Here is a 12,827-nt window from a genome sequence, read left to right as displayed (position 1 = left end):
GCAAGTTGGGAGTGTTTCTCTATGATAGGATTTCCATTGGTAGGACAGCATACATGCAGGTGTGCATGTATTCCCTTCACGTAATTCCCTTCTGAGCAAACCAATGTGTAATGGTGTGTGGAAAGATTTTGGGAACCATGGTGAAGAGAGGCAGGCTGGGGAACAGACAGGTAAAAGACAGCATAGCCCACAGCTGAACAATGGGTAGGGCAAGAGGCACACAAGGGATTCTCCCTAGTTTATCAGGCTATAAAGAAAATGGTGGGAGCAATATGCTTTCGGATTTGTGAGATTCTGTTAATGTAGTAATTTTACAATACCGTAGAGTTTTCTGTCTGATCTACCCTGGTAAGGCTGACACAATGTTATAGAAAGAGTACAAAAGGAGTAAGACATTAGTAGACCAAAGAAATTAATGGCATAAGAAAAGAAACTATAGCTAAATCTAATATTCACACTTCTATACACCAATTCATATACTGCCTTTTGTACTTCTCAATTCTCATTTTTAAGGATCTTGTCAACTCAATCCAGCTTTAATCATTTTGGCTTTACTTCTTCTTTCATTCCATTTACGGTATACACAGTACGTGTGTATAAGCCCATCCAGAGATAACTGACCCTTAAATCTTTAACCAAAATACCATGAAAAATGTGCCAACTGTGGATAAGCTGACCTTTGAAAATGTTCATATATTTTATTTATTTTTATTTATTATTTTTATTTTATTTATTTTTATTTTATTACATTTATATACCGCCCTTTCCCGAAGGACTCAGGGCGGTTTACAGGGTGATTAAAAACAAAAATACAAAAGTTAAAAACAGTTAAAAAAATTATATTCGTCCATGAACAAATAAAACCCCAGTTAAAATTAACATTAAAATTAAAATTCTCAGCCTGGGCCAGAGAGCTCGAAGAGCCAGGTCTTCAGGTCCCGGCGGAACGAACGGAGGTCGGGGGCAGTCCTAAGCTCCACTGGCAGCTGGTTCCAAAGGGCAGGCGCACCCACTGAGAAGGTCCTATCCCTTGGTGTCGTCCGCCGGCAATCTCTTACCGGTGGCACCCTGAGAAGACCCTCCCTGTGGGAGCGCACTGGACGAAGGGAGCTTGATGCCGGCAGCAGGTGTTCCCTCAGATATCCCGGACCCAAGCCATTTAGGGCTTTATAGGTCATCACCAGCACCTTGAATCTCACCCGGAGGGCAACCGGGAGCCAATGCAGCTCGCGGAGTAGAGGTGTTACATGGGAGTATCGGGAGACCCCCATCACAACTCGCGCGGCCGCATTCTGCACCAGCTGAAGCCTCCGAATGGTCCTCAAGGGCAGCCCCATGTAGAGAGCGTTGCAGTAGTCTAAACAGGAGGTCACAAGCGCATGAGTGACTGTGCGTAGGGCATCTCGGTCCAGATAGGGTCGCAACTGGCGCATCAGGCGAACCTGGGCAAAAGCCCCCCTGGTCACGGCTCCTATATGGTCTTCAAAATTGAGTCGTGAATCCAGGAGGACGCCCAAGTTGCGAGCCCTATCAACGGGGGGGGTAACACCTCACCCCCCATCGTTAGAGATGGAATAGTCTGGTTAGCCCGAGATGCCGATATGCACAGCCACCCAGTCTTGGCGGGATTGAGACGAAGCCTGTTTCTCCCCATCCAGACCTGGACTGCCTCCAGGCAATGGGACATCACGGCGAGGGCATCGCTGGGTTGGTTCAGGGTGGAAAGAAAAAGTTGGGTATCATCAGCATACTGATGATACCCCACCCCGAAACCACGAATGATCTCGCCCAGCGGCTTCATATAGATGTTGAACAGGAGGGGCGAGAGAACCGACCCCTGAGGAACTCCACAAACGAGAGGCCTCGGGGCGGATCTCTGCCCTCCCGTCAACACCGACTGCGAACAGCCCAGGAGATAGGAGGAGAACCACCGTAAAACGGTGCCTCCCACTCCCAACCCCCTGAGACGCCGCAGTAGGATACCATGGTCGCAGTAGGAACCTGGAATGTAAGATCCATGAATCAAGGAAAACTGGACGTGGTCAAACAAGAGATGACAAGACTGAACATTGACATCTTAGGTATCAGTGAACTAAAATGGACAGGAATGGGTGAATTTAATTCAGATGACCATCAGGTATACTATTGTGGGCAGGAATCCTTCAGAAGAAATGGAGTAGCCTTCATAGTCAATAAAAGAGTAGGAAAAGCAATACTGGGATACAATCCTCAAAATGACAGAATGATCTCAGTTCGAATCCAAGGCAAACCATTCAATATCACAGTAGTCCAGGTCTATGCCCCAACCACCAGTGCTGAAGAGGATGAAATTGACCAGTTCTATGAAGCACTACAGCACCTTATAGAACTAACACCAAAAAATGATGTTCTTATCATCATGGGGGATTGGAATGCTAAAGTAGGAAGCCAAAAGATAACTGGAATAACAGGCAAGTTTGGCCTTGGAGTGCAAAATGAAGCAGGGCACAGGCTGATAGAATTCTGTCAAGAGAATACGATGGTCATAGCAAACACTCTTTTTCAACAACCCAAGAGACGGCTCTACACATGGACATCACCAGATGGTCAACACAGAAATCAGATTGACTATATGCTCTGCAGCCAAAGATGGAGAAGCTCCATACAGTCAGTAAAAACAAGACCAGGAGCTGACTGTGGCTCAGACCATGAGCTTCTCCTTGCAAAGTTTAGGCTTAAACTGAAGAAAGTAGGGAAAAGCACTAGGCCACTCAGGTATGAATTAAATCATATCCCTGTTGAATATACAGTAGAGGTGACAAATAGATTTAAGGAATTAGATCTGATAGACAGAGTGCCTGAAGAACTATGGACAGAGGTTCGCGACATTGTACAACAGGTAGCAACCAAAACCATCCCAAAGAAAAAGAAATGCAAGAAAGCAAAATGGCTGTCTGAGGAAGCTTTGCAAATAGCTGAGGAAAGGAGGGAAGTGAAAGGCAAGGGAGAAAAAGAAAGATACACCCAATTGAATGCAGAATTCCAGAGAATAGCTAGAAGAGATAAGAATGCCTTCTTAAATGAACAGTGCAAAGAAATAGAAGAAAACAATAGAATAGGGAGGACCAGAGATCTTTTCAAGAAAATTGGAGAAATGAAGGGAACGTTTAATGCAAAAATGGGCATGATAAAGGACCAAAATGGCAGGGACCTAACAGAGGCAGAAGAGATTAAGAAGAGGTGGCAAAATTACACAGAAGAACTATACAAGAATGAGCTTAACGTCCCTGATAATCACAATGAGGTGGTCACTGACCTCGAGCCAGACATCCTAGAATGTGAAGTGAAGTGGGCCTTAGAAAAGCTGAGCAACAACAAAGCTAGTGGAAGTGACAGTATTCCAGCTGAGCTATTCAAAATCTTAAAAGACAATGCAGTAAAAGTGCTACATTCAATTTGCCAGCAAATTTGGAAAACTCAACAATGGCCACAGGATTGGAAAAGATCAGTTTACATTACAATTCCAAAGAAAGGCAGTGCCAAAGAATGTTCAAACTATCGCACCATTGCACTCATTTCTCATGCTAGTAAAGTCATGCTTAAAATCCTACAAGCTAGACTTCAGCAGTATGTGGATCGAGAACTACCAGAAGTACAGGCAGGATTTCGAAGAGGCAGAGGAACTAGAGATCAAATTGCCAACATACGCTGGATCATGGAGAAAGCTAGGGAGTTCCAGAAAAACATCTACTTCTGCTTCATTGACTATGCTAAAGCCTTTGATTGTGTGGATCATAACAAACTGTGGCAAGTTCTTAAAGAGATGGGAGTACCAGACCATCTTATTTGTCTCTTGAGAAACCTATATGCGGGTCAAGAAGCAACAGTGAGAACTGGACACGGAACCACTGATTGGTTCAAAATTGGGAAAGGAGTCCGGCAAGGATGTATACTGTCGCCCTGCCTATTTAACTTATATGCAGAGCACATCATGAGAAAGGCAGGGCTAGATGAATCAAAAGTTGGAATTAAGATTGCCGGAAGAAATATCAACAACCTGAGATACGCAGATGATACCACTCTAATGGCAGAAAGTGAAGAAGAACTAAAGAGCCTCTTGTTGCGGGTGAAGAAGGAGAGTGCAAAACTTGGGTTGAAACTTAACATTAAGAAAACCAAGATCATGGCATCCGGCCCTCTCAATTCCTGGCAAATAGATGGGGAAGAAATGGAGGTAGTGACAGATTTTATTTTCCTGGGCTCCAAGATCACTGCAGATGGGGACTGTAGCCAAGAAATTAAAAGACGCTTGCTCCTCGGGAGGAAAGCCATGGCAAATCTAGACAGCACACTAAAAAGCAGAGACATCACCCTGTCAACAAAAGTGCGTATAGTCAAGGCTATGGTCTTCCCAGTTGCAATGTATGGCAGTGAAAGTTGGACCATAAGAAAGGCTGAGCGCCAAAGAATTGAGGCCTTTGAACTATGGTGCTGGAGAAGACTCCTGCGAGTCCCTTGGACTGCGAGGCAATCAAACCGGTCAGTCCTAGAGGAGATCAACCCTGACTGCTCTTTAGAAGGCCAGATCCTGAAGCTAAAACTCAAGTACTTTGGCCACCTAATGAGAAGGAAGGACTCACTGGAGAAGAGCCTAATGCTGGGAAAGATCGAGGGCAATAGAAGAAGGGGATGACAGAGAATGAGGTGGCTGGATGGAGTCACTGAAGCAGTAGGCGTGAGCTTGAATGGACTCCAGAAGATGGTAGAGGACAGGAAGGCCTGGAGGAATGTTGTCCATAGGGTCGCGATGGGTCGGACACGACTTCGCAGCTAACAACAACAATCTCATTCCCAATCCTCAGTTTAAATCTGGAGAACAAAAGCAGTGTAGGTAATCCTTGGATTACAACAGATCATTTAGTGACTTTTCAAAGTTACAATGGCACAGAAAAAAAGTAACTTATCACCATTTTTCACACTTTACGACCATTGCAACATCTCATGGTCACATGTCCAAAATTTTGATGTTTGGCAACTGGTTCATATTTATGAGGGTTGCAGAGTCCCAGAGTCATGTGCTCCCCTTTTGCAACCCTCTCACAAGCAAAATCAATGGGGAAGCCAGATTCACTTCACAGCCCTGTTACTAACTTAACAACTACAGTCATTCACCTAATAACTGTGGCAAGGAAGGTCATAAAATGGGGCAAAATTCATTGAACAAATGTCTCACTTAGCACAGAATTTTTTTGGCTCAGTTGTGGTCGTAAATCAAGGACAACCTGTACTATATCAAAAATGGGCTGTTGACCAGTCATCAAATACTCATAGCTGCCTCAATAAGCTAGCCTCTGCAATTCACTTGTCTTCCAGAAATGGTGCTTGGACACTGCAATCTAGCTTGGCAGAATACCCCTAAATACAGTTCACACTCTTCTACTGACAGTGAAACTTGGCTCACCGCCCCAAAAGCCTGTCTCAAATGTCAAAATGTTCTAAGTGGAAAATGGATGGTATATGCTGAGAATTTTAATTCTGTAAAAAGACAGAACCACCATCAATCAGATCTTGATATGTTCACAAAATTAATCTCTGGATTCCTGGGAAGTAAATAGGATAATAGATAACACATACAGACAGAAGGTTTAGTGGTATATATACAGATATAGATATAGATATAGATATAGATATATAGATATAGATATAGATATTTGTTTTCTGAGGTTTTCGCGGGTGCCTGTATGTGGATCCTTGGTTTTTCGGGTTATAGATATAGATATAGATATAGATGATATAGATATATAGATATAGATATATAGATATAGATATATTCTTGAAATATCATTGGTTATAAGGAAATAGTTTTTTTAAAGACAACTTATGGAAGGAAGAATTTTTCCAACCTAAGTACATGTAGTTATTGACTTACAACTATTAGTTTAGCAAATTGTTCAAAGTTACAACAGCCCTGAAAAAAGTTACATTCAGTCAGTCTTATAACTTATATAAGCAGCCAGCTTGCTTAGCAACAAAACCCTGATGCCAGTTCTAGAGGACTGCTTATAACCTCCATATATCTTACAGCACATTACAGAATTACAGAATTACTTAACCATAGCAAGAGAAAAAATAATCGCCACTTATTCCTCCTTTATCTTTTGATGCTTTTTTACAACTTACAAAGCCACTCTGTCTTTTCTATAAAGGATTATTTGTTCCTAATACAAAATCTTTTAAATCTTCACCAATCCCGCAAAGCTCATCCGCTTTGCACCTTCTTGAAAACTCATTCTTTAGCTCTTAGTAGCCGAGGAATAGAAAAGTGAAAAAACGATCTAATTTAAAACACAGAGAGAGAGACAGACAGACAGACAGATAGACAGAGATAGAGAAGTTACATTGAGTTATTTCAAATATAGAGTTGCTTTATTTCAACCTATTAACTACCTGCAACCTTTTTAGTGCTATAACGCTTCCTCACTGCGATACGTTTTCAGTTTTGTGTTATGACACTTCCTTGCTGCCATAGTTCAACGTATTTGTAACCAGACCCTACCTGGGAAACACAATGCTCACAAGGGTATCTTTTTTCTCAACCATGGCACAGTTTAAGACAGAGGCTGCAATTTTGAAAGATTGCTATAGAAAGCTTTCAATTAAAAGAGGGGGGGGGAGATCTCTCTGACAATAGATCTTCTAATTTTCTCTGTCAATAGAAATCTGTATGCTCCAAAACAGGTGCTGGGCTTGACTATATAATATAGCCTAGTGAGCAATGAGTCTAATTCATTAAACAGTCTATAAACAAAATGGCCTTTGTCCTACAGAGATGAAAGACCTGAAGCTATAATGGGATGAAAGTGTACACAAGGATGAAGAAAGCTATTAGAAATCTATGTCCTTTCTTAAACTTGTCCTGGCATGCATTCTTCACTGGGGAACAAACCCAGGCAGAGAAAACTCACTTCTTTCCACCTGCCTATGTGAAAACTACTGAATCTTTCCTATCAGCTTACTAATGAAAAGCCACACTAACAGAGAAAATACCACTATGATAGAATCATTATTTGCAGAATAGCATATTTCCTGCTACACTGTAGCCCAATTAGTGGCATAACCAAATGTTTTCCATGCATTGAGATGGGCAAGTTTAGATGATTCCCCAGAAATGCAAGTGTTTCTCAAGCTTGGCCAAACTGGCTGGGGAATTCTGGGAGTTGAAGTCCACACATGTTCAAATTGCCAAGGTTGAGAAATGCTGCAAGCAATGTCTTTCATCTCACTTTCTTCTAGAGCTGGGTTCACACCATACATTTAATTTAGTTAAATGCCCAGGATATATATTAACATAACACTATAAACTTGAATAATTTTAGGTTTTACTTAAAAGGTGTGGGGGAGCTTCACCTGCTGTGTGAAGCTCATGTTAGGTTATTTTTGGTTCAGTGGAGTGTGTGATACTAAAAATGCATTAACTGAGCACTAGATTATTTCACACATTTAGTTCACACCAAGAGACTGAGGTACAAGGATTTTCTTCCCCATCCAAATTCACATAGGCTAAACTAGACAATGAAAAGTTCAGACAACAAAAAAAATACCAGATGATTGCAATGTTTCTCAACCTTGTCAGCTTGAAGATATATGGAATTCAACTCCCATGCTGGCTGGAAAATTCTGACAGTGAAGTCCACAAATCTAAAGGTTATCAAGGTTGAGAAATATTGGTTGATTGTATACAAGTGTCATGTAAGAACAGGACTCCAACTTGTAGAAATATATCCTGCACAGAGATGCAATATAACGTACTATGAACTATGCATTGATTTATACAGAATCAAAGAAAATTCAGTGATAAATAAGGATAATTACAATCTCTCTATTTGGTGTTTCAATGGAAAAGTTTCCAAAGTTTTTCTGGTGTTTTGTTGTTGTTTTTTTTGAAATACAACTTTGGGAAAATTGCTTAAACTTTCAGGCAGGCTAAGTTCACATATCATCTTAAATCATAATGTGCTTGGTTTGGCTTTACTGCTCAAACACACATTCTTAAAGCAACTTTCCCTGGCCCACTATTGATCAGATATGTTGGCCTTCACCTCCTAGAATTTCCATCCACGTTGATTAAAAAGGCTTTAACACTTTTCTGTCCCCCTAGCTACAATTCATTTGATTGTCCATGAAATATTTTCAAAAAATATCATATGTTAGTCACTTTTCTGAACTGGGTAGACATTTGGAGGAGAATCAGAAACCAAGCCCTAGGCCACTGCACCTCATGTCACAATAAGGAAGGGTGTGTCCCTCTTTATGACTTAGGCCAAGCTGGGTGCTTGGAGAAGGGAGAATGGTTTAAAGTTCTCTCTGTTCTGAACTTTTATAAAGATTTGGTGTGGATTCAGAGACATCCAATCTGTAACATGCGGTGGTTTCACAGACAACATGTGATCTCGGCTAAAAACAGATACACAGAAACTCGTACCTATAATTATACATTTTAAATAGAACTTTGCCCTAGAGAGTATTCTACTCAAATCCAGCTGGTTTATTCAACCCCATTAACAAGAAAAGAGAAACCCCCATCTATAATAATTCTCCATTTTAAAAAAAAACCAGCCAAACTGAAAAATGACAAATTTCATTTAATTTGTTTAAAGCCATTGCCATGTGCTCAGGCTTTGCTCATTACAAAGCCATAGCAAACAAGGAATTAACAGGAAATCTTTCTTCATCATTAAGTTCCCAATCCACAACCTGTTTTGCTTTTTTTTCCCCCACCAAAGCAAACCTTTTCCTCATCTGAATAAGTGTCTCATACGTAATGAGTTTGTGGACTACAAACCAGATTGAAAAGAATTTCATTGAATAAAGCTAAGCAAGCTAGCTCTTTAAAACAGCTCTGAGCTTCCTTCTTCCCACTAAGACCTTTTCATTTGTAGATGCTTCTGCAGCAATTACCAATGCTCTTCAAAGTGGTCCAAAATCTTCAATGTGAACTACAAGCTATGACCAAATCCTTGAGGTCTCAGACCCAAGACTGAACTCGAACATCATTGCAAATGCCACAGAGAGGAAAGGGTTAACTTATTTTCCAAAGCACCAGAGAGCAAGACAAGAAACAATGGATGGAAGCTAATCAAGGAGAGAAGCAACCTGGAATTAAGGAGAAACTTCCTAACAGTGAGGACAATTAACCAGTGGAACAGCTTGCCATGAGAAATTGTGGTGCTCCATTACTGGATGTTTTTAAGAAAAGAAAAGACAGCCACCAGTCTGAAACGGTCTAGGGTCTTCTGCTTGACCAGTGGGCTGGACTAGAAAAGCTCCAAGATCCCTTCCAGCTCTATTCTGATTGATTGAGAGAACTAGAAGTGCATATGTGATAAGATTTAAGATAACAATAATCAACTGTTATCTTATGCAAATTATCTCTGAGCAATTTCCAGAGTGTAATCATAAAAGTGTAATTAATTCATTTATGATGCACAGCAGCTCATGATAGCAAATAAAACTGAGAACTCTTTAGACTAATTCTCCAAACATCTTGATAAGCAGTTGGTATCTTTTAGCAAACTTTTGTTCACACTTAACCAATGTGAGGCTATTTTCACAACCCTGCACTGGACATTTAATCAGTGGCTTCAATGAGGGTATGGTATCATCAAATTACTCCACAACAAAGATTGCATGATACGTTCATATATTTTTAAGTAGAAGAAAACTAAAAAAAATGTTTCTAGTTTATACTGAGGAATAAATCTAGTGTGGGGGGGGGGCATATTCAAGATTACATTATCTAACCCAGACATGCCAAACTCGCGACGTCACATGATGTTGTGCGACATATCGGAGCTTTTTCCCCCCATTGCCGGCAATGGGGTGGGCACGGTTTCCTTGTGATGCGTCCGGCCCGCGGGGCGGCAGTTTGACACCCCTGATCTAACCGAACCATACACATAAGGAGATTAAAATGTAGAAAATTTCACCAGTCCATTGGATGACACTAGGATCAAACAAAGTGTTTGTCCGGCTATGTTATTGCAAGTGTAGAACATAATGGGTTAAGTTACCACAGATTAATTAATCTCACTAGTTAAAGTCTTGCAAATTGTCATCAGTCCCAGTCCTCTGTTTTCATACACTAAAGGCAGTGCCACTCATTCCCAAATTAATGTGTGCGGTGTTGCAACTTTAGATTCAGGCAGGTGCACTTTACAAGGTCCTTTAAGGCCAGCTAATTGCAAGATTTCAAGGGGTAGCTTGAAAAAAAAATATGCAATAGGCTTAAAGAACACTTAAAGTTGGTTACCCATTAATGCAACGGGTCTCATATCTAGAGGGGAAAGTTGCTGAAATCCAACAAGTCGACCCCTTTTTTCCATTGTTCAAGGTATATGGCTGGATTAAATACAACTTAGTAAGAATTCACATTGATCTACAAAGGATTTTGGAGATGATAGCTCCCTTGTTTGATCCTAACCACCACCAGGCTTGAGAATATTCACCCTTTTGTTCTTATGGTGTCTCTCCACATGTGGGTTTAAGATCATAAATTTTAGCTCTACCTTCCTTTCTAAATGCCAAGTTGGACAAGGGTCCCAATCCACAGATTTGGCCTTCACAACATCAGGAAGCATCCACTGAAGACACCATGCCAAGTACCTAGGGACATGTGGTTGATGTGGGAATCAGAAATGTCCCAGAGACAAAACTACTTTATAATGGTGAGAAAATCCAAGCATTTGAAAAATACCAAACAAAATTCTGTTTACTTAACAAAGGATACAAAGAAGCTATAAGAAAACAGGGTGTTTTTTTTAACCTGTGAATAATCAAGTAAAAGTCTGGAAGGAAGACAAACAAGAATACCTGACTGATTCATGCCAGCCATAAAGAAAAAGAAAGTTGCTGGAAGGCTAGGTTCAGGTTTAAGCAGGCCCTTAATGACCCAATTACTGTGGGTCATTTTTTGTTTCCCACAATACCTCAGATCAGCATGGGGCATGGAAGAAGATGGCTGCCTCTGCCAGATAGTCAGGGACCTGCACCTGAAAATCTAGGACAAGCATCCTCAGTGCCCAAAGATCTCCAGCAGGTCATCAGCCTTGGGGCTCCTAGGACCAGATGCTGGTCCCACCTCCATTAGGTTCTTACTGGCTTCCCAAGAGCCACCTTCTACCTCAACCACCTTCTACCAAGCGCTACCAACCACTTTCCACCATCAGCCAGAGACTCACCCATGTTCACGAAGCTCATGACCATGTCTGCCTCGGTGAGGAAACTGCTGTCCTGCAGACTGGCCAGGGGTGGCCCTTGAGTACTGAAGATGGGCTTGTAAGGGTAGGAGAAACCTTCGCCGCCTTCACTGGGGCCCTCTTCCTCCACCGACATAGCATTGTAGAGGTCCAGCATGAACATGGGAGCCGAGTTGTCCTTGCCGTGCAAGTGGGGCCTCGGCCGGTGAGGCAAGCCCAGGATGGACAGGATCTCCCGCTGCATCTCCCGGCGCTCCTGGCTCCGGAGCCTCCTGTGGATGAAACTCGAGTGCACCTCGTTCTCCAGGGTGAAGTCCGCCAGGGCGCATCGCAGCTCCAGAGCCCAGAGGAGGATCCAGACGATCCTGAAGGCAGCCGCCAGCTGCTTCAACCACTCCGCCGCGTGCATCTCCGTCACGGGTGGCGGGGGCGGCGGTGGTGCTGGTGGTTGTGGGTGCAGATCTAGGAAGCCAAGGGGCTGAGCGGCGGCAGCCGGACGAAAGAGCTGACCATTAAAAAAAAAATAAGGGGGGCAGCTGAGCGGAGCGCCCCGCGGAGGGATCACTCGGCTCGGGAGCTGCCCTGGCAAGCCGACCTCGAAGCGCACATGATAGCCCGGGCAGTCGCTGCGGGGAAAGCGACTCAGTTGGCAAAATCCATACACGGGGGAAAGGGGGGGGGCGGAAAAAAAGAAAAGAAAAGAAAGGAGATCGAGCGATCCCCCCCCCACCCCTACCCACCCACCTCGCCGCTTCTTGCGGGGACCGCGCTCCTTTCTCGCCCGCCCGGCTGCTCGCTCGCTCCCCTCCGTGCGCGCCTCGCCCGCAAAGTCCCGGGGCTTTTGAACTGCAGCTTTCGCCAAGCAACAGGCGGCGGCGGCAGCTCGGGCGCTCCAGTGGGCGGAGCTCGCCGCCGCCTTCTCACTGCCTCCCCAAAATGTCTCGGAAGGAAAGCCGCAGGAGAGGGAAAGTCTCTCTCTCTCTCTCTTTCCACGCCGGGCTCGGAGGCTTTCGAAGCGAGCCCCTCGGTTCCCCCACCCCCCCCCGTCTCCGAGTCCCTCAGCCTCAGCCCCGACTGGCTTGGAGATAAGGAGCGTGGGGAGCGCCGCACACGCACACTCGTGGCGGGAGGGGGGGGCGTGGAGGGCCTGGCCCGTCTGGCACTTGTTTTGTATAGGCGCGCAGCCCGTTCCTGGGCGTTTCCCAAGCCCACTTTGCGTAGTTTGCTGCCCCAGGTAAGCGCGCGGGCGGGCGGGCGTCGTGGGCGGCAGGATTTGGGGTGGGTGGCGGAGCGTTGAACGAGCGGCCCGTTTTCCACGAGGGGTTGTTTTCATTCTCCAGAGCAGGAAAGGTGATGTTTTGAATGGCGAGAACTTGGATGTTGTGTTGAATAGGATCTAAACGTATCGGGATGCCATTCTTCTTTTATTTCTTCAGTTTCGGATCCGCTAACCTGTTGTTCTTGTTGTTGTTCTTGTTGTTGTTTTTGCAAAGTGCGTTCTTTTAAAAGTTGCCCTTCTTTTCTCTCTCTCTCTCTCTCTCTCTCTCTCTCTCTCTCTCTCTCTCTCTCTCTCTCTCCTTCATTTCTTCTTCA

The 12,827-nt window shown here is 43.7% G+C and overlaps 1 protein-coding gene across 2 annotated transcripts in view; it reads right to left on the bottom strand.

Moving 5' to 3' along the window:
* BMP7 (bone morphogenetic protein 7) overlaps window positions 1-12,312 on the bottom strand; it is a 101,753-nt gene extending 89,441 nt beyond the window's left edge. For both annotated transcript variants that reach the window (XM_083357434.1, XM_083357435.1), the window contains exon 1: window positions 11,217-12,312. In XM_083357434.1, the coding sequence (XP_083213560.1) occupies window positions 11,217-11,643 (427 nt within the window). In that variant the 5' untranslated portion in view covers window positions 11,644-12,312. The remainder of the gene's footprint in view (window positions 1-11,216) is intronic.
* Window positions 12,313-12,827: the final 515 nt, after the last annotated feature.

The sequence above is a fragment of the Vipera ursinii genome (assembly GCF_947247035.1).
Source record: "Vipera ursinii genome assembly, chromosome: 3".
NCBI classification, from domain to species: domain Eukaryota; kingdom Metazoa; phylum Chordata; class Lepidosauria; order Squamata; family Viperidae; genus Vipera; species Vipera ursinii.
This window is presented reverse-complemented; position numbering and strand designations above follow the sequence as displayed.